This window comes from Mugil cephalus, chromosome 10 (assembly GCF_022458985.1).
Source record: "Mugil cephalus isolate CIBA_MC_2020 chromosome 10, CIBA_Mcephalus_1.1, whole genome shotgun sequence".
Lineage (NCBI taxonomy): Eukaryota > Metazoa > Chordata > Actinopteri > Mugiliformes > Mugilidae > Mugil > Mugil cephalus.
This window is the reverse complement of record NC_061779.1, coordinates 7,181,692-7,204,067: the sequence shown is the minus strand read 5'-3', so window position 1 is coordinate 7,204,067 and position 22,376 is coordinate 7,181,692. Positions and strand designations below refer to the sequence as shown.

The 22,376-nt window shown below is 41.9% G+C and overlaps 1 protein-coding gene across 1 annotated transcript in view; it reads right to left on the bottom strand.

Annotated features, from left to right (window-relative positions):
* The window catches only part of st3gal2 (ST3 beta-galactoside alpha-2,3-sialyltransferase 2), a 59,208-nt gene that overhangs the window by 9,119 nt on the left and 27,713 nt on the right, over nucleotides 1–22,376 (bottom strand). The window contains exons 2-4 of the mRNA XM_047596376.1: nucleotides 12,192–14,963; nucleotides 3,514–3,573; nucleotides 2,937–3,070 (exon numbers count right to left, since the gene is read on the bottom strand). Of these exons, the coding sequence (XP_047452332.1) occupies nucleotides 2,937–3,070; nucleotides 3,514–3,573; nucleotides 12,192–12,632 (635 nt within the window). The 5' untranslated portion in view covers nucleotides 12,633–14,963. The remainder of the gene's footprint in view (nucleotides 1–2,936; nucleotides 3,071–3,513; nucleotides 3,574–12,191; nucleotides 14,964–22,376) is intronic.

The following is a 22,376-nucleotide window of genomic DNA, read 5'->3' as shown; positions in this document are numbered from 1 at the left end:
CAACACTGGAATGGTCACATTTTAAAGATGGCGAAGTTAATCTTAGGCTTTACTGATCCACAAGGCAAACTGCTTGGTCACAGTAGCTCATTACTTTCCTCCTTGGTTAAGTTACATCAATCAGGCGTAACATTATGACCAGTGATGCCAGTAACACATTACACAGTAACTCTAGTAACTCACTCTAATCTGATTTTTGTTATTATTTTTCCAGGAACGAGTAATCTAACATGGGATGGAAAAAAAGGCTTCAAATCCCTAAATGAAGACTCTGGAGCAAAATCAGTAAGTTGGGGAAAGTTGAACAAGTAATCAAACAAGTAACTAAGTTACATTTGAAAGGAGTAATCACTTGTCAGATTATATATTATTACCAATGACCTAATATTGTGTAGGTCTCCCTACAAAAACGTTCACACTGAAAACCACTGAATGAGAAATAGGTGTAGGATAGTAAAAATTAACCCCTACTTGCTCCCAGTGTGTGGCACTAGTGTGTTAAAGTGTGTGTGCTTGTGTTGTGCATCTGTGACTGTAAAGCACTTTGAGTAGCAATAGGTACAAAGCCACTATATAAAAGCAACACCATTAACTGAAGATAAAACTAGTACGTAAAACATTCATTTGGATCTGGGTCCTGTTTTGTGCATGCAAAGTTTTCTACACCCTTTTAGCTCCGATATGGAAAACATGTCAGCAAACACCCCTCATGAATCCCGCAGAGACGGAACTGCATTTGCATTAATGGGCCAACTCCTAAGCTGCTAAATGCTCCCCTACTAAGTTACAGGCTCAGGCGTTCCCCTCTGCTGGTCGAGTTTAAATGTTGTTTAAATCTTGTGTTGTCTCCTACAGGTGAAGTTGATCTGAGATAATCTGAAGGATCCAATAAAAAGGGGGAGGAACACTGGCACTCCGTCTCGCCTCATCTTCTCCTGGCCACTGCAGCGGGAGTTGGTATGTTAAGGGGAAATCACCAGGTCCCACGGCCTTTTGTGGGCTGGCCTGAGTGGCTTCTTCTATTTAAGTTTATTTGATCGAATCATCTTTCTTTGATTGTTTAATCTTAACAAATCAGTTTAAAGCAGGGCTGGGCAGGCAGACTACAGTGGATTTATCTGAGCTGTTGTAAATGGTGCAAATGAAACAAGAAAAAAAGTGATGTGAGTCACAAAAGCTGGACATTCAAACTAGGGGTGGGCGATACTGGGAATTTTGGTGTCGATCCGATACCTAGTACATACAGGGATAGTATCGCCGATACCAATACTTTTTCTTGAAATATTATGATCACTGAATAACTTTGAAATTTTCCCTTTCTTTAGTTGATTATGATAAAATACAGGACAAATAAACATGTTTTTCTTAACAACAATATAAAACACTTTAACAGTATGAAATTTAAATCCCTTTTCACTGCACACAATAGTTTTAGAAAAAAAAAGTTATGAGTGCAAAATAAGAAAAAGGAACAATGTGACAAAAAAATAACAATATAAAGAATACAACAACAACTTGAAAATAAATTCAGCGACAAAGTCAGTTGAGCCAAATAAGTAAACAAAAGACACAATGTAATAATAAATATAAAAATCGCTCAGACAGGGAGGTGCTGGCTCATTAATTTTCCACCACAGAAGTGAGTCTGCATCCCGTGTAATTGTCTTCTCTTCTGACTACAGACGCATTTCAATAACGGCACCAGTGCCAGTTGTGAAACACACAGACTTGGAGAGAAGCTGCACTCACATGAACCCTGTAACGAGTAATTTACTGGACGAGTAGAAGAGAAACTGTAACAAAAGTATGGACCCTAGCATCGATCCGAAACCGATACCGGCTTACTTTTTTCTACAAGTTATGGAAGTATAGCATTTCTGCTGCAAAGTTGGCATTGTTCTAAATGGCTGTTTCCTCGTGGTTCACCTCAACCTTGGACTTTCCTGCACCACATCTTCATGACACAAATATAGTACGACACAATCGAATGTAATGCTCGGGACGTTCTCTGTATTTACTCCACAGTAGATGTGACTCACTGTCTGGAGGAGTGAGATGTTTATGTAAACAGGAAGGTGCACTATGGACGGGGGGATGGAGAAAAAAAAAGGGGGGCCCGCTGAGTTCCACCTGACCATATGCTAGCGAACAAGACAGATGTTTGTTGAGATAGGTGGAGTGAAAAGGCATGCAGACAGGCGGTGGGAGGTGGAAGCAAAAAAAAAAAAAAAAAAACGAAAAGAAAATCAAACTGCAGCAACGAGAAACAAGAGATGGAAGCTGGAGATGGCCCACACCAGTCTCTTGAGACTGCAACACTTACATTGCTATCGCCTTTAGCACAGAAAACCACTGTTGGTTGTGTGTTTCATTGCACCAGCAGCACGAACACTGCTGGAAACAACATATAGCTGTGTTCATGCACACTGACAACAATCGGGCTCTATGATCCATCACTGCTGCGTGGAAACAACCGGGGAGGAAACCGAGACAAAAGGATTTATGTGCCTCTCTGTGTGTGTGTGTGTGTGTCTGTGTGTGCGTGTGTTTGTGTGTGTGTGAGAGAGCAAGAGGCACAATCTATATTTTTCCAGCCTCTTAAGACATGAAGCTCTCTGTGGTGACCAATCGAGTCAAGTGACCTCTCCATCAACCCAGAATTGAACAGAACAAAGAATTAAACTGAGAGATTAAATTTAGTATCCGACACTCACATCTGCTTCTTCGTGAGTTCATCTCTTCCTTGCACACAGACACACACTTGACGACGAAGACGATGGAACTTTAATAGCACGTCATGTGATCGTATTGTACTCGCAGCTGTCTGCTTACTCCTCTTCCTCCAGTTTCACGCGTCATTCTGGCTTCTAATTTTAACTTTTGGCTCTTTTCTAATGCACCCTCTATACTCTCCACTCTGAACCGTCCCCTCTCACCTCATGATGTAGTTGTGCCCGTCGATGGTCGCCCCATATCCGGCCCCGCGGAGGTTTCCGGAGTTTCCCACCACCGCGCAGCGCAGGCAGCGTCCCGGGTCCCACGAGCCGTACGGCGACCTCCCGGGAATCACCTGCGACGGACAGACAGACGTTATCAAAAGAATTTGTTGAGCTCTAGAAGAAATTAAAACAGAACCGGAACAGCAAGACTGAATCACCTAACCGGCAGCTAAGAACCGACAGTGAAAATATATTCTGCTCTCAATACTGCAAAGAATTCTTCATGAGAACCTCCATGAAAAAAACATAAACCACTTCTTCCCTCGGGGAGCCCGAGAAAGATATTTAAACACACAGCCTTGTGTGTCGGCGCTGTGCAGCAATGCGAGTCAGAAATATAGAAAAACGACACACTGACACATTAGAAATGACTGAGCCGGGTCACAGATTAAGCCTGAGTCTAATAAAGACGATCTGTTCCCCTCAGCTGCTTTTGCCCGAGAGTGTGAAGTAATGACTTGGCTGAGTTGAAAGTACAGTGGTAATAGAAAGATGAATTAATAATATGAAATACCTGGAACAGTCTCAGCAGCACCTGCTGGATGCTGTGGGGTTTAAACTGGGGCTGCAGCATCTAGAGAAAGAAACGGAGGCAGAAAAGTGCGGTTAGTATGTTTAACTTCTCCGCTGCAGACAAATTGGATCTGACAACAGACTTTAAATATAGTTCCCTCCCGTCTGTCCGCGAACGTGCGTGTGCGTACTCTTGCGCTGCATTCATGCGCAAATAAGCAGGTGCATGTACGTCTGTGAATGTGAGTGTGTGTGTGTGTGTGTGTGTGTTCAGGTAACAGCCATGTGTCAGGCTGACGAGATGCAGACAGACTGGGCGAGCTGTGGTCAGACGAGTGGAGGCACTGCTGTCCACACGTCAAAAACAAGCTGAACAAATAGAAAGAAAGAAAACAGACGGCAGCGGATGAAAGGATGAAAAATGCCAGAAGGAAAGCAGCGTGGGAGGGTCTGAACACCTTGGAAACTTCTCACTCCCACTGTTCTTACTGCTCTGAGTCAAAAACTGACCGGAGTGAATGGAAGACGAGTTAAAATGATATGTCAGACATAAAAGGGGAGGTATGAGGGAAGAAAGAACAGAGGATCTAAATAGAGATGGAAGAAAGAGGAGGAGGAGGATGATGATGTATTCCTTTTTCTTTAAGTATCTGTCAGTCAGATGAATAATGGGATAAATAACACCATGAACGTGAAGCTATTTGTGCTCCGCATAAAAATCTCTCTCTGTTTAAGGTGCAAGCGGTTTTAATGCACTGCTGCACTGCTTGCTTGAAAAAATATCGATTTAAGAGTTTTAGCTCAAACACAATCCTATAATGTTATTAAGCAAGGTCACTTAATTAAAGCTAAAGCAGAGCTGTAAAAATCCATACATAAACCACACGGCGAAAACTGTGAATAGGATTCAGATGCAAAGTTGTGAAACTACTGATGGGATACATTACAACTCTGGTGGAGGCCTTTAGATGGGAAGGGAGGTCATGACAACTTTACATTCAGATGACTGCACATTCTCCAAAAGCAAGAGCTCTTCCTGAGTTTTGAAGCTTAATGTGAAGGATCTAAACGCCACCATCTTGGCAGTGCCTGAGTTCCCTCAATTCCCAAATGATCCAAAAATAGTCAAAAAGGAGAAGCAAGGGTGGAGCCGAGGCCTGAAAATGACACTGAGGCAGAGTGCTGGCAACCCACCTGTCACTTAAAGCAGCTACATTGTTAACTATGCAAGTCTTTGTGTAATTTAAACCAAGGAGAAGCTACACCAATAAGGCATAACATTATGACCAATGACCTAATATTGTGTATGTCTCTTTTGTGGCTCCAAAACAGTTGTGACTCATCAGTGAATGGACATGGGCCTTCTGAGGGTGTTCTCTGGTGTTTGTTAACACAATGTTGTTAGTGGGGGTCTTTGAGTACTATGTGTTGAGGGGATGGGTCTCTGTGGATCATCCCACAGATACTTGATCAGTTTGGGATCTAGTGAATTTGGAGGCCAGGTCAACACTTGTGCTGTTTTTCAAGTTGTTCATCAGTTGCTGCCGTCAAGGAGTGTCATTGCTGTGGAGTGGGGGTGGGTGGGGACTCTAGGTGGGTGCTACATGTCTATGTAACATCCACAAAAATGCCAGGTCCAAAGGTTTTCCCAGCAGAACTTTGAATTGTCACAAGCTGGTCAGTGTTATTTACTTCTCCTGTCAGTGGTTTTAATGTTGTGGCTGATCGGTGTATTTTGTCATGAATGGAGAAATCAGCTATAGCAACCAGCCTGTCAACATCTTTCTGTTGCTTTTGAAACGGCAAAATACAATCCTTGGGGAAAAACACATGACTGAACCAAACTTAATGCGGACACACTAAACCAACACCAAAGAACTTCTGGAGCTGGCTGTGCCTCACGTTTTCTGTGTCTGGAACAATAAAGTTGAAAACAACAAAACAAGTACTACAGCCAATGGAGACTTGGAAAGAAAGATCCATCCCTGTGTGAAATGAAAACTCAACACATGGGAGTTGTAGGTACTGATCATTCAAAAGGGGAAAGGGGACGAACCGTTATTAGATAGGAGGTTAGAACGAGCTGAACTGTTGTTAAAGTATTTGTGTATTTGAACGTTTCAACTTCCGTCACTTCTGTTTTTTCTTCTCCTGGACACTGACTCATTACAGTACTAATTCAATATGCTGCATTGTCCAAAAAAAAATAAAAAATGCCTACAGGTTTCCAACTAATGTCAATAGCCCAATACTGACCAACCGTGAACCATCGCCTTAGTGTATCAGCCCCATTATGTGCCTGAAATACTATAAATTTGGTGGATCTTTTAATGACCAACAAAGCCTGTTTCAGTGTAATCATGTGCACTTGACTAATTTGAAAAGACTCTCTTTAACACCGGAGTTTTCTCAGGCAGTCAATTAAAACTGACAGAATCGTTGTCTCCTCAGACACACGAAATGTTGTGAAGGCACCGGCTCACAGGCAACAGTAAAAAAATATATATATATATTTTTCTGCTTTGTCTTTTCATTTCATCGAGACTGTCGTCGTGCTTTTGAGCCGCCTCATTGTGGGATGATGACACACGCAGGACTAGCACCAGCTGACAAAGAGAAGAAGAAGTCCAATTAAAAAAAAGAAGAAAAAAAAATAAAAAAGGCAAATCTTGTTCCTATCTGAATATCCACCAAACCGGCAAACATTCATTCATGCGTGTAAAGATAAAGAGTGCACCTGCACACATAAAAATAAAGAACCCCCCCCTCCCCGCCCCTTCAAATACAGAAGCGCTGACACACACACACGCACACAAATCAGCATGTTGGCAGCCACTGCACGAGCCGATCCTCTCCTACACAGAAATCTTCCTTTGTTGCCGCCTCCTTTGCACCCACCATCGGCCTTAATTCGCTTCTCCCAACACAAATATCGTTCGCTTAGATTTTCGTCCAAGCATCCTCTCCCTACAGCCTCCTTGCCCTCACGTATAATTCCTTGCCTTTAATTTCCCCTGCTCCCCGTTTGTTTCTCCTCCTCCTGTTGCCTTCCTTCATCTCTTTGCCTCTCTGGGATTTCTGAGCACCGCACTGCTCATCACCACTGATAAGAGACCACTAATCTTTCTTTAACTCGCTCCGATTCTCCTTCTCGCACTTCTCTGTTTGTTTTTTTTTCCATCCTCCTTGACCCCCTCCACCCTCTGCCGTCTTCTGTCTCTGGCAGCCTTCATGATGCAGATGTTTTTTTGGCAGCAATGCCAAACGCTGTCCCGCTTCCTTCATCTCAATCATCTTCTGACACCTGATGTATAAGCTTTTCTGGCACCTAAGTTACAATGAATAATAGTTTTTCCCTTTTCACTTCTTCCATCTTGAGACAATTCAATGTTCTGTTGAGAAAAGTTTGGACCTGGCATTCATGTGGATGTTACTTAGATATGAGTTATTTTAAATAAATGAATACCAGAACCCTCATGAAGGATGGAGGATTCTTACATTGGAATACATTCATTTTCACTGGTGTTCCTAATGAACTGGCATGTGAGGGTACGTTTCCCCAACATGGGGCATACATCTGGTGGTGTGACGAGTTTCCAGGAGGGGCAGACACATGGAGGAAACAAACAAAAAACGGTGTCGAAACAAGTATTTTATAAGATCAACAAATGTGGCTCCATCTTGGTCGTGTTCTTCTATTGAATCAGTTCAGTTTTGTCACAGTTGTAGTTTTTCTGTTATAGACAATTCACAGAAGGAAAAAAATACTTTGTCCAAAAAGTTCTACTGTGGTTGATGTTCATACACCTATATCCTAATACTGTGTAGATCTCCCTTGTGCCTGCAAAACAGTTGTGAATCATGAGAGAATGGACATGGTCCTTCCTCTGGTGTCTGGCCACAAAATGTTTGGAGTCCTATGGGTTGAAAATAGGGGCCTCTTTGAATCATCTCAGATACGTGATCAGCTTAGGATCTAGTGAATTTGGAGACCAGGTCAACACCTTGTGCTGGGGGTGCCTGGCCTGGTCTAGGTGGGTGGTACATAAGTGTATGTACATATATAAATTAATGTGTTTATAGTAGGTGTGGGTAGTGGCAAGGACTTCACAATACGATATGTATCGCAATACTTGAGTGCACGATACGATACATTATTGCGATATTACGATATTGCGATATATTGCAATATTTTACATACTGTAGTTCACTGAGAAATTTTAAATGCACCTTAAAATACACATTGTATATATGTGCATCAGATGACATCGGTGATAATTCATTGGGCAAATTAAGTCAAAAAACAATATTAATCCAAATGATCCATTTCCAATTTATTGAATTTGTACAGAAAAGGTGGTGGTGGAGGTGCAGAAGATGTTTGAATTTGGCCCAAAACATGAGTTTTTCTTTTTCTTTTAAAATCGATATTAAGACAGTCAAAATAGATATTGTATCGAAAGAAAAAAAATATTGCGATATATTGCCATATTGATATTTTTTCCCCTTAGTTTAAAGTAACTGACTTTCTCAACAGAATCTACGTGGACAGTTTCATTTGTTTATATAAGGATGGTCTCATGTATTCGAGTGACCTTCGACAAACATCACTATAAGCCACAGACATTAGGCTAAACATCATAGGTTGAGGTGAGCTCATGAGCGAGCGGAGGTGTTGCAGCGAACCAAAACAAGTGGAGTTTTCAGACAGCAGTCACAACAGCGGGGAAGGTGTCTGTCACTGGGTTAAAACCAGCTTTTTCCTCCAACTGTTGGTTTTCTCTCCTGCAGAATGGGTGACGTTGGTAATTAATGGGCCCAAAACCTCTGTAGTCTGAGCGTAGCAGAATAAACCCCAGAGGTTTAAAAAGGCACAATCTGATTTTGTAAGTTAATAGCTGTTCCAAGACTTTTCTTGGAAGGACTCTGGTGCAAGCTAATCCTGCGCTCTAACATCAGCCGCCTCTGAAAGTCATATTCAAGCTCAATTTTTCCGTCTCAGCTGTCAATATCACACCAACTGCAAAAGACAAAATGAGTTCTCTGAAATCATCCAGAGTGATTTCTCAGAGTTAATCAAAACCGGGCCCTTTAATCAACCAAAAGTGGCGGTGGCTGAGTGTTTATAATCCTCAGTGTGAGAGTGTTTCAGAAAAGATGAAAACATCATTTTATGCGTAGACCATCAAATTATCCTTTAAAATGTGTCTTTCAACTGAATGCTTGATTCCTTCCTCTCACGCCGCAGGAGTGCACGCTAACACATCAGGTTTGATTGAAGAGCACATGCTCCAGTTACGCATGCACATAATCGTTTGTTTTCATTCCCTCGTAGCCTCGCCTGATTGGGCGAGGGTGACGAAAAAGAAGAAAAGAACAAACAGAGATCACTTGAGCGTCGGGTTCGCTTCCATCGACTTCCCATATTGAAACCACTTTGCACCGAATGAATTCTCTCACGAGAGAGAAAAGTGAAGAACTTATCACTTACACAGCCACTTCAAGATGGGATGTCTGTCTCCAAAACTCTTTAACAGAAAACAGCATCTTGAAGCAGAATCAGTTGCTCCTACTTGTGTTTCACTTCCTTGTAGAGCTGCAAAGAGAACCAACTACCAGACAGAAACCCAATGCAGAGGGCAGTTTCTTATTCCTCTTGAGGCTTTGGACCACTCATCTCCACATTCTTTTCTTCTCCCCCACCCATGCAGTAACTCGTGCTAAGTTAAAATTGATTTATCGACTCAAGTGGAGGAGATCTGCTGACTGTAATGTCAACAAAAGCAATATTCTGTCGTTGCCATAGGGGTCTACTTTTGTAGAGTCTTAGTGCCACAAAGTCACAAAGCCTGCATGAGCCGATCGAAGCCACACAATAAAATAACAGAGAAGAGGGAAATCACCAGTGGCCTGGTGCATAATTAACTGTATCTGTATAATGTATTTTTTGGAACTACTGCCCACGTACTATCACGTCAGTGCAGGGTCATTAAAAGGCAACAGCTATGTTTCCTGTTCAAATTAAAAACTGAATCTGAATTGTGGCTTCGGAGGAAGAATGCAGTCTCTGTACTCTCTTTGTAAATTTAGTATAATATCCACTCTCCACAAATAGATAATTCATTATTTATGCAGTTTTTTAATCTCATTACTATATTATTTTTTAATATTAATATTTTAATATAATATTAACGTTACATATTTTTAATATTTATGCAGTTTTTAAATAATTATAATATTATAATATTTAATATTGTAGTAATGACCGCTCATATATATGAGTGGTTGCAAAGCTGCTGTTACTATTGCTAAAACTGTACTTCAAGATGTTTATTTTCCTTTTCACATGAAAACCGTTTCTTACAGTTAAAAGTATTAATTATTTAAATTCTTTCTCAAGCCCACCTGGCAACTAATTGGGTATTATATTTGGAGGATAAGATTTTTTTTTTTTTTTTTCTTTTATGTACGTATTTATATATCAGTTACTTTTTTTGTTGTTTTTATTATTTAATTATTTTCTACTTTTTTATCTTTTATTATTTTAGTCCACCATGTGGCATTAGCTGTATAAATGTGCGTATAAAATAATACATATAATAATCATTTAATTTTATTTCAAAAAAATGAAATCAGAAAAAAAAATCAGTTGTCGATGGCGCTCAGGGTAGTTTTGGGGATGGCGTAACGACGAAGAAGCAGAGCAAGTGCGCGTTCAGGTGATTAATAATTAGGAAATGATTACAGATGGCAACAGCCGCAGTGCCACACATGAAATGCATACGGCTCCTTTTTGTGAGTGTGACGGCTGCAGGGATTTGTGAAACTCCACGGAAACAGATGTAAGCGGGAGAGACAGCAGACGTGTTTGACAGATCAGGAAAACATGGCAATGGTAGCCAAGTGAATCTGTACTTGTGAATATGACTGATGTACTGTGTGTATCTCCGTCTAGAGGCTGATGTTTTATGAGCTTTAAGATGCTCTGTTTTTCTTTTTTTCATACTCATTTCAGTCTTAAGATGCTTTTTGGGAACAGGAACCTTTCTTCTCTTGTTCTCTTGTTTGATTATTTTTCCCTTCTGACCTTGGTATTTTATCTCCTTTAATTATATATCTGTAAATCATCCCTCACTCCTTTCTTTTTCACCAACCCCATTTTCCTATTATCCACCTCACCCCCACCTCTACTTACTCCCTCTGTGTCCTCTCCTCAGCTTTACGCCGTGCCTTGCTCTCTCATTCCTTTCTCCTTCCTTCCCTTCCTTCCTCTCCCAGTTGGTCCCCTCCCCGTTGCAGTGTGACCTAATGACTTGGCAGCTGTTGGCCTGTGTTTGCAGTTTTCTGCCATTTTCAGAGTGCCGGACTGAGAACGCAGCTTCGAAACAGGAGTCCGACCCCTAGCCCCACCAAAGGACAACACAACGCTTGCTGTCCTGCTTGCTAAGAAGGCGCGCAAAGAAGACAGATTCATTTCATTGGTTTTTTTTTACTCGTTACTTAGGTGGCCAACTCGGTTTGTTCCCGATGCCGCGCGACTGGCAGAGATAAATGACGAGCATGTAGTGCTTGTAAGAAGGGATTGCTCGGTTTAGAGATGAGGCAGGATGAGGAGGTGGAGGATGCGATTATGATGTATTACTCCCCCTATGTCGGTGTCCTAATAAACTTATATCTTCCATGTAAGTGATTTCCCCCCTCCGCTCCACACACGTACAAATAGAAAGACTTTTCTGGTGCTCCAGATACAGCAGAAAGCAGAAACTTAACGAGACATGTAAAGAGGGAGGTGTTTACTCCTGATTCTAGTTTTCACACTTAATTGAGAACCGTGCAGGAGCCATATGGTACTTTGACAAAAAGTTGCTAGCTTAAAAATCTCTTATTCCAAAATTGGGTGTTAGGGAAAAATGAAAATTCAATTTTGGATTAATTTAGTAACTCTGACACAATGTTTCATTCACAGCAACAAAATATAGTTCATTGTCGAGGCTTGTGCGGGTTGTAGTTTCTGGACCCATGTGGCGATAGCACGAACAAGCAGATGCAATTTGACGTTTGCTGTTTTGATCTAATATCTGTGATGGATGAACACTACCGATCTGTGAACACACTTGCGACATTCTTTCTTTCGGAAATAGAAATCAAATAGTAGGGCGCTTTGCTTTCACTTTTCTGTTTTCTGGTTCATCACAAACCAGCTCCATGGGGTTGAAGTCTAGAGACTGGGTCGTCCACTCCATGTTCCCGAGCTTTCCATCTGGTTTTTATCCTGAGGTAGTTCTGGTAGAGCTTGGACTAAAGATTTGGCTCATTATCTTGCTGTAGGATGAAGCCCTGACCAACTATATTAGATTATACTGCTTGCTGTTCTAAGACTTAGTAGTGCAGTTTTGTAAGGACTCTTTAAAAAGGAAGACGCTTTTGCCAGACTTTGAGATATGCATACAAGGATGTCTGATTGGATTAGGGTCGCAACTTTTTACTTGAATTTTCTGCAGCTAGCAACGGCTGCTAGAGGTGAAGACCCAAACAAACCCAAACTATGAAGTAACTGAACAAAAAAGGCCTGTAACGTCATCGGATGTAAAAAATACCCAGAACCAGCAGCTCCCCTCCCCCCTTTTTAGATTCTACTACTACTCCAGAACCACAGGGGTAAAGTTGAAGCATACTTACCACCCACCAGTAGTAGACATCAGAGGGCAGCTGGATGTTGTCTCTGGTCCAGACCGGTGAGATATCCGGGTCGTAGTTCTCGTCGAACCAATCAGAAACGCCGGGGTCTCCGACGCAGCGCGGGCAGGCGCATGTCTTCTGTTGCTGGGTGTCGGGGTGTGACAGCTGGTGCGCGCCCACGTAGCTGGGCACCAGCTTCACCCGCCGCGACTCCTCCCACCCGGGCGGCTCCAGGTAGTTGAAGCTGACCCCCCCGCGCAGCGAGACCGACACGAAGAGCGAGGTGAGGAAGACGAGCACCAGGGAGCCGAGGAGAACCCAGATCCTGCGGGAACATCGCACCCTGCTGCCTCCTTTCTCCCCCCCTCCTCCCCCACCTCCCCCTCCTCCTCCTCCTCCTCCCCCGTTACTACCTCCACCTACAACCAAGCCTCCGCTCATCCAGGGCCTGAGCTCGGAGAGTCTGGGAGCTCCCCTGGATGGACCCCCGCCCCAGGAACCCCAGCCCCAGCGCCTGTCCCGGTGCAGGGTGGAGGACGGGATGCGGCCCCCCCATGGCCATGCCCCCACCCCTGGGCCTGCCACTGTCCCCAGCCCACCACCACCACCACCTCTACCCCCTCTACCTCTACGCAACGACCACCAAGGCCTGGTCAGCGTGACTGGAACAGCCACCTGACTGTCACCCCGGACCACAGACACACACTCTGTGTCACACTAGCAGTAACACAAATAAATAAATAAACACACACACACACACACACACAATGATGGAAGACAGTGTGTCAGAGTCAATTTGTCTCACAGTCAAGCTGTGCGCTCTCGCTCTTTCTCTTTCCTCCCGCTGGATTTTCTCCCTCCTACCCTCCCTCCCTCCCTCCCTCCCTGTGCTGACACACAGAAACAAAACACACACACACACACACACACGTGCGCACACACACACACGTGCGCACACACACACACAGAGGGGTCGCAGCTGAATAACACACAGCTGTAGCCTGACCGCTTCAGAAATCCTCCGCTTCCTTCGATATGAGGAGATCTCTCCTTCAGGCTGAAGCACAGTCTCAGCTTTCTATCCTTTGTTCATCCTTGCCTCCTCTTTTTTTTTTTTTTTTTTTTTACACTTTCTAACTTTCCGTCCCTTGTAATCTGCCGTCCCTCCGCATATACGTCCACCTCTCACTTCCCTCTCCCTCTGTTTATTTGACTAACTGCGGTGTCCATCTCCGGCGAAATCCAGCGGACGGATGCAGCAGCAGCAGCAGCGGCAGCAGCAGGTCTTTCTCGTCCTCTCTGCCATCTGTGTGAATGCTCAGCTCGCCTCGGCTTCCTCTCCTTTTTGCCGTCTCCTCCTCTCTCTCTCTCTCTCTCTCTCTCTCTCTCTCTCTCTCTCTCTTTGCACTGAAACGACGTAGCTGAGGAAAGCTTGCAGACTAGTGGAGAGCAGCAGAGAGAGGGAGGGAAGACGAGAGGAGGAGCAGTAGGAGGGAGGAGGTCTGGCCAGAAGTGTGTTCCATCGTGGCTTCTTAAAAACAAACAACAAAAAAAAACCCGTCTTCTTCTTCTCCTCTTTTTCTCCTCCTCTACCCAGCTCCTCCGTAATCTGCAGTCTTTTCTTATTTTTTTTCACCTCTTTTGTCAGTCGAGATTCACCTCACCCAGTCCCTCTCCGTCTCAAGGTCTCCCTTTTCACTCCATTGTCTGTCTCTGACTATTTAGCTGAGGCGCCGAGAGCTACTCGCAGAAAAGAAGTCATGCTGATCTCGAGGCGCTCCTCTGTTTTGCGTGCTTTCTTCAACACAAAGTTTTAAAAAGTTGGGATAAAAAGTTTAAAGATTAAAAAGAAAAAAAAATCTAAAGCAGATGATTGCAGGTCAGGTTTTTTTGTTTTTTTTTAGCCAAATCGCATCCATAATTCACAGTCCAAAAGTGACTAAGTCCTTTCATTGCTCATCTCAGAAAAACAAAAACAGCCGTTAAAAAAGAAAAACAGTTAAAGCATCATGAGAAGATTGGTTGATATGTATCTGATTAGTGGCTTTTACACCGGCGGTTTATCCTCAGACGAGGCTGCACCGAGAAAGTGTGAAGGCATGGGGTGACATGCGGAAAAAAAACAAAAAAACAAAAAAAAGACAAAACCAATCAGCCCCAAATCTCATCTTCTCTCCAGCTGGCTTTGAGAGGACGAAGGCAGGAAGGGAGGGTGTAGCATCTGTCCCGCGACCCAGAGCGCTCGCGCATGTGTGTGTGTGCACGCGTCATTTAATATCTGCGCGGTGTTAAGCAGGTTTGCACACCGTCCGCCAGATGCAATAATTTAATTGTGTTCTACAGCTGTGGCAGCCTGTGAGTGCGTTTTTTTTTTTTTTTTTTTGCGTCTCCTATTGGCCTGACAGACTGCGTTTCGTGGGGCTGTTGAGCTTAAGGTGACTGCTGCTTAGCTCTCCTTTGCTAAACTGTAATCCGAGGGTAGGACCCCTGCAGCGCCCGCTTCAAGCCATCTGTCAGCTCTGCCCGCGTTCATTTGACGGCCCGTGAACACCTGCTTAGCTCACCTGCATGCGCAACTTTTTCCTTTTTGTATTTGTGCTTTTGATGTTTTTTTTCTATGTGTGTCTGAATCCCCTAAGGCACAAACCTCAGCTTCCAGTAAAGTTGACTATTTATTCTCTAATCAAATGTCCGTGTGCACGTGGGGGTCATTCCGGGATTTCGGTGCGTCCGTATCCGACGAGGAGTCTGGCTTCCTCCTCTGTGGAAAACCTGCAGAGACAGCGAGAGAAAGATGGAGCCATTTACTACCATTAGCCTAAACGACCACACGGATGTCTTTAATCTTCTTCTTTGACAATATTCTTTTGATGTTTCCTCCTCTCTCCTCCACTCAGCGCACCTTAAACCTTCCATTTTCATTTCCTCTTTTTTTCTGCAGTTCATCTTTCCGTACACATTTCTCATTCTTCTTCTTTTCCTTCTCGGCCTATTTGTGTCTCGAACCGGCCATCACCGGTGACAAGGTGGAATATGGAAAAAGAATTCCCCTCTCTCCTGTTTGTGTGCGTCTGTGTCGTTTGCAACGGAATAAATTTTAAAATGTCACTACGCTGCCGAATTGGAAATGCTGAAGTCGACTGACAGCACACAGACTGAAAGAGCCGGGGCAGCATACCAAGCAGAGAGACAGACCTCCTGTACAATATCATGTCACTCCTGTTTTTGTTTTTTTTTTGTTTTTTTTTTTCTCCACTGTGCTTACTGCTGCTGCTGCTGCTCGTACTGGATGATCATGCATCCGTGGGAGATATTTACCCAAAAGGAGCTTCAGGAAAAAGCAGTGAGGTTGCAAAAGTTTGCGTCACAGCAACATTTTCAAAGTAGGGAGAAATAGAGACACACTTAATAATTAAGTCCTGCTCGTCCAGATTTCACACCAGCCTGTTTTGAAAAGAAAAAAGAAAATATATATATATATATATATATATTAAAAAACAGTATAAAGTTTTATAGTGCTTCTGATTTCAGCATATTAATTTAAGAAATAACATAATTTTACTTTATTTATCAAGCTGCATGAGTAAAGCTCCCTAATGTCGTCGGCTCAACAAAAAAGATTAGTGGCTAAATAATCGCTGTGGGGGATTTTTGCAGAGTCTTTTAAACTCTCGGTTGGATTCTTGCTGTAAGCAGACAAAAGTAATAATTACACACTGGACTGGACTTTCAAATGAGCCATTTAAAAGAAGGAAAATACAAATTTAGAGGAGGAGGCCCCCTGGGGTAAAAACAGGAAGAATAGGCACAATAATGCTGCTCCTCCTTCTCAGCTCTCTGCTGTGCTGCTTTACTTTGTCTTATTCTATAATGATTTCTTTTTATTTTTGGAGTATTGATTGGACAAAACAGTGATTCTCTTCAGGACATAATGAGAAACATAGCAGATGAATGGACACAACCCCTGATTGAATGTCCCACTATTGATGTGCTATGTGTGCCGCTTACTGTCACCTCCATTTAGGACGTGACTACTAATTTAAAGATAGAAAGACAGTCTAGCTCCACTGTCTGTCTCGCTATCAATCTGACAACACACCCACCCAGCAATGAACGATCATTTTCCACTACTCTATTTCTGATGCATTGCCATGGCAGCCAGCATACGATGCAGGGTTGTTACAGCAACACAAACCACAGAGTCCCCAACCTTGACCCATCTAATCAATTCCTGGACAACTAGGACACTCTGGGACAGACTTTGCTTCCTTTTGTTTTTGTATTTTTTTTTTTTTTTTTTGGTATCTTATTGTGTTTAATTTCAGCGTTTGCTATATAAACCATGTCTTCTCTGACAGAACATCCTGAGTTGTTTTTAAAAGCCTGATCAGAAATGCCTGAGCAACCACACTGAACAAATAATTGCAAAGATATAGTAAAACTAAGCCCTTATTTCCTCTTTCTTCTTAACATTTTCCCTTTGTTTTTTCAAATTCGATATAATGCTTCCTAGCATTTCTTCCCTGTATCACTTAAGTTGAACAATAAGTTTAGTTTATTTTGAACATGTTAAAAAAAGCAAACTAAATAATTATACAAGAATGGACACAATGAATATCAATAACACTAAATGCTAACATAAACTACATTTGCCATCCTCGGCATCTTAGGTCTTCAACAGGGGGTCTACGACACCTAGGGAGTCCGCGATGAACTGCAGGGGGGTCGCAAAACCTACGATTAATTAGACATTTTTATAAATGTATATTTTCTTTAATCACACATTACCATGAATCCAACATATTTTCGTGATAAGGGATACCTTAATATTGAATGCAAAATGACAATAATAATGTATATTTGTAAATAGCACTAGTCGAGTTTAATATTAAACATATATAGTAGGTACGGGGTCCATTTGGGGGCCCTTGGCCTGAAAAACTTTGAAGACCCTTGCTCTACATGTCTGAAAAGGAGTGGAAGTATGTCATCCCACCGCTTCTTAAAAAAATCAATAATATATTCTTTGCTTCCTGTCAATATAATAATAATAATAATAATAATGATCTTTATATTATATATTCATGATATACATATATGCATACATACATATATACAAAAATAACAAACATTTAAAAAATAAATATCAGTAAACACCCGGCACCTAGCGTTAGTAAAACACCCTCTTCATTTCTCTACTTTGTAAAAATCCTCTCTATATATTTTTAAACTGTTTTATTCAATTTGTGTTAAGAGTTGTAAGTCACTGCCAGAACAAAAAATATTTGTGTCATCAGCAAAAAAACAAAAAAAATAACAAAACACATGTTGTTAACATGTAGTATAAAAAGTTTGGGTCCCAGCACTGATCCCTGGGGGACACAACAAGAAATGTCAAAGCATGATGAACAAACTGCTTCCTGTTTGATAAATAAGTCCTTATCCAGTCTAATGATTATCCCCTGGTGCCATATCATCTAATTTCTTTAATAATATATCATGCATATTGTGTCAAAAGCTTTTTTTAGGTCTATGAATCGCCACTGGATACTGTTTCTTTTCTATTGAATTTGTGATTTCTTCAACTGAGCATGAAGCTCGCCTCTGCTCCTTAATAAGAAACACTCCCAACGCAAGTAAGATATTTCTTTCTGTATTCACTCCCCATTAATAACAAAGGGAAGGACAAATGTACCGGACTGTTGACAATGGCAGCTGCTGGTGAATTTTTCCACTGTATTTGCCACTGTTTTCTGTAAAGTCCTTTCCGGTCCACACAGCTGTCAATGAAATCGTCTGTTAAATGATTCATGCGATCGAGATTTCGCAGCACAAATGCAAACACATCTGACACAGTGATCACAGCTCATTGCTATGCAAGACAACACAGCTAATCTATAATGCAACGATGCTTTGGGGCAACTTGCACACACTGCAGCTGAAGTGTAGCAATGTTTTTCATCAGCCCAGACACACCACCTGTCTAAGTTTTAATACTTTTATATGCACCTGGAAAGCAGATTCCAGTGTGACTTCTGTGTTTTGTATTCTGTCCAGTTTTTGTGCACGGCTCTGCCTTTGGAATAGCAACATTTCAGGTGCATCGATTTCAGTCCAACTATAACAGGAGCTCACTACTTTAAACTGTCAATCACCCTCCCCTCCCCCTTGCCACATCTCCTACCTTCGCTCACTACATTTTCTGCTTTAGGCGTACTAAATGTCCTGTCAAACTCCTGCAAGTCTGATGCCATTATCTGTTTTTTCGCTGCTAGCAATTATCACCCCGATACCTCCCGCCAGCCTCTCTCTCTGTAACAATAGCTCTTAACAGGTGTCGGAAAATTTCAATCTCTTCTCGCACCGTGCTATACGGCGCCCACAGTCTGGTTCGACCTCACCTCATTCACTCTGTAGGTGAGGCTGTCTAATGACTGAACAAAACAATGACAAATTCAAGTGCAAATCTATTCACATTCAAGCGGCTTTGCAGACGCTCATCGTGCAAATCTCAGGCCGAGTGCTCCACAATGCGTGTGCTGTATGTGACAGACCTAGCAGCAGTTTCACTCCACATTTAAATGAACTGCAAGAACCGTCAGTCCCACCGTGGCTGTTATTATTATTATTTACGGTGAAAACCTGCCTGTGGAAACCAACAGTTCCAGCTCAAGGCCTACAGCCCGAATGAAAACATGATAAAAAAGAAAATGTAAATAGGGTTGTGCTTTCCTAATTGCTGTCATACACTCTACTCACAAAGAATTCCTTTCAGAGAAGCATCCACAGACTGTTGAATATATTAATGCAGATTTTGTTCAATAACATCTAAAGGACAAGATATTCCATATTTTACTCCAGCAGACAAATCCCTTGAAACTCCTAAAAGGTGCTGCCAGCGCTGTCAAAGCTCGATATAGATCATTTGCTATAGCGTGTTATTGTTATTCATGGAGACAAAGACTCCATTCAGATCAGCCTAAGCCCTGTGTGAAAAAGAATGCAGTGCAGCCATCTCATTCATTTGTATGAGGCCAGTCTGACTGTGCCGAGGGGATGGCAACGCAAACTGCTTCCGAAACTGTTGAACTGAACATGCTAACGTTAGCTCATTAGCCCGACTGTGTCTAAATAGCAGGAACGCCACTGGTTATGCTCATAAATGGACAGACAATTTTACAGATCACAATAATAACTGGTACAAAAAGTGCATTCATCTGCATAAACTTTATTGTTCCCTTCTGGTTGTGAAAGCTACAATGCCCTGATGTTTTAGGACATAGGTCTTCAACAGAGGGCCCCACCTAAGGTTCATGGAGATACTGCAGGGGAGGTCACAAAATCTTTGGTTGATTAGACATTTTTTGTATATACATATATTTTTTTTTAATTCACCCCCACAAATTTCTTTAAACACACATTAACAAGAATCCAACATTTTTTAGTAAAGGGAGAAGGACAGCTTAATGTTGAATGCAAAATGATTGAATGTCTGAAAAACATTGAAGACCCCTGTTTTAGGAGGTGAAGCACTTTTCACAGCTTCAGATGGAATTAATGGGCCACAGACAGGACACCGACATCACTATTTAAAAATACCTTTTGTTGTGTGTATTTTAAGTTGTTCTTAAACCATTTGCTATGGGGTGGAGGTGAATGGTCTGTTCTAGGTGGGTGGTACATGTCTAAGCAATCTACACGAAAGTCAGTTAAAAAAGTTTCTCAGCAGAACACTGAATTTCCACAAGACGGTCAATGTTATTTACTACTGCTGTCAGTGGTCAGATTGTTGTGGCTGATAGGTGTAAACATTTTGTCTCATTTCTGTCTCATAATGAAGGTAAGTCTTCTAAATTAACTGTAGAAACCCTTACATGTGAAACATCCTACATGGTTAGATTCCCCTTATGCTGTGTTTGTATCTATATGTGCAGGTATATATACAGAAAAGTGGAACTTGAAGATTCAAACCAACAAAAATCATCGGCAAAGTGCTGTATAGTGTAAGCTGGGCCAGGCCGCAGACAACAAAGGCTCAAGGCAACAAAATATGAACTGTTGACTCTTAAAGAATGAAAGTGGGCTTGTCTGTTTATCTACGGTGGAGTTATCCCCCTAGTGAGCTCTCCCATTTGAAACTGCAGTGAAGCGTTGTATTAGCTGTAATGGGAAGGTGCATTCCTGCCGTCTGTTCTGTGTATTCTTGGACCAGCTCCAATCTTGAGGTAAAGGAGTACGTAAAAGCAAGGTACACTTTATGGTGCTGCATTTACTGACGAAACTTCAACATCCCCTGAATTCTTGGAGAAACATGACAGGAGTGACCAGCTTCTTCTGCTTAAGCCTCCAGATCTTCATGCATGCATTTATAGTACACCACTGAATTAGTGTTTAATCACCATCATTAATTACTTGCCTTAACTGTTGCTGTCACTGAGCACATTGTTGCCAGCCAGTCATTAATCTATCATGTTCCCAGTTGATGTGTGTCTTCCTTTCAAACCCATCTACTACCTCTTTTCCCTCTCATCATCTCAGTTTGAAACTGAGCGTCAGCAGAATCGCGCAGTGGAAACATCTGTTATTAGCATCTGTTAATGCCATGTCGAACATTTTCAATTACTTTTCCCAATCACCCACTCATATTCTGCTCCCCAAACATCCACTTCTTTCCTGTTCGGTTACCATTTGTTACTTATTATTTCCCAGCTCTCTCATTCGTCCCCATCTATTCTCCAATTACGATGGTAGTTAAGAGAGCGTTTATGACAATAAAAGATTGATGCCTTCATTACAGGTGCAGCCTTCATCAAGCGTGTCACGTCCCTCACCAGACACACCGTCTTCATCTCTCCCATCTTGCTCTTTTTCTGATTTTCATGCTCAGAGTGGAGACAGGCATCATTAGCAGATCACCTTATCGAGGTTAAAACAGATTTGCATCATTTTTCAGCTCTTTATTTTTTTATTTCCATTCCACTCCATCACTCCCCCTCGCTTTTTGTTTCAACCTCAGCTGCAAATGGCGGGAGTCAGACACAATAAAATGCAGCCATTTTGGTTGTTACAGGTGTCTAATTACCCCTGCTGCACCTCGCTCCTGCTTTGTCTCTCTCTCTACAGCCCTTCCTCCCTCAACTTCTTGTTTGTATCCTCCTGATTGTGTTGGTAATAGCAACGCAATTTCATACAAGAGATGCCACTATTACCATAAAATGTGAACGAAGAGTTGCACTATTCCTCTCTTCTTCACTACGGTCTGCATTTATACTCATTTTATGTGTTTGGTCTGTTTGAATTTTATCCCTGAGAGTATATAAAGATGGCCGTTCTTTTGTGACATCACCCATAATTTCCAGTATAACCTCAGCGTGAAGCCCCATCTGCCGCTGACGTAGCAAAGCTGGAATCCACTGGGAGGACACCAACCTGTCACTCAAAATCACAACACTCTTAATTCAATATAACTTTATCTCTTGATACAATTTAAACTGGTGAGTTATATAAAAAAAAGCTATGCGAGACCAAGAGACCAAAACTGTTTTGTTTTCCAACGTGAAAACATTTTGATTTGAAGAATTTGGCATGGAGATCACGGAAGAGTATTAAAAGCAAAAATGGTAGAGGTAGAATTTTTTTTCTTCGACAATAAAGTCGAAATTTTGAGAAAAAAGTAAAATTTTTGAGAATAAAGTCAAAATACAACGTTGCGAATGAAGTCGGAATTTTGAGAAAAAAAGTACAAATTTCAAGAAAAAAATCTAAATACAATGTTGAGAATATATTCACTGTCTCCTTTCAGGTCTGTGCGAAAATAGACTGTATAAAATATGAATGTCGGGAGAGCTCCTAAAAACTGAAGCCGTTGCGTACAGAGCTCCCCCTGGTGGTTGGCTACAGTATAACTTATAGGAGACTACAGTACATTTTTTTCAAGGATGGTTTCTGTCATTTTAGGTAGCTGCTCAAGTGTTGATTTTTCTGAAAATTTTCATAATAGTTAGTTATTTGACACTGTAGAAACGCGATGGGACATCGTGATGACAGACAGAGTACGAGAAAAATATCTCCCCTTGCATACATCTAAGAAAAGGCGAACCCACCTCACAGAGAACGTTTCCTACTAAGTCACCTACCATTTTTATTTAGAACCAAAGAATATATATATTTGAATCTAAACACTTT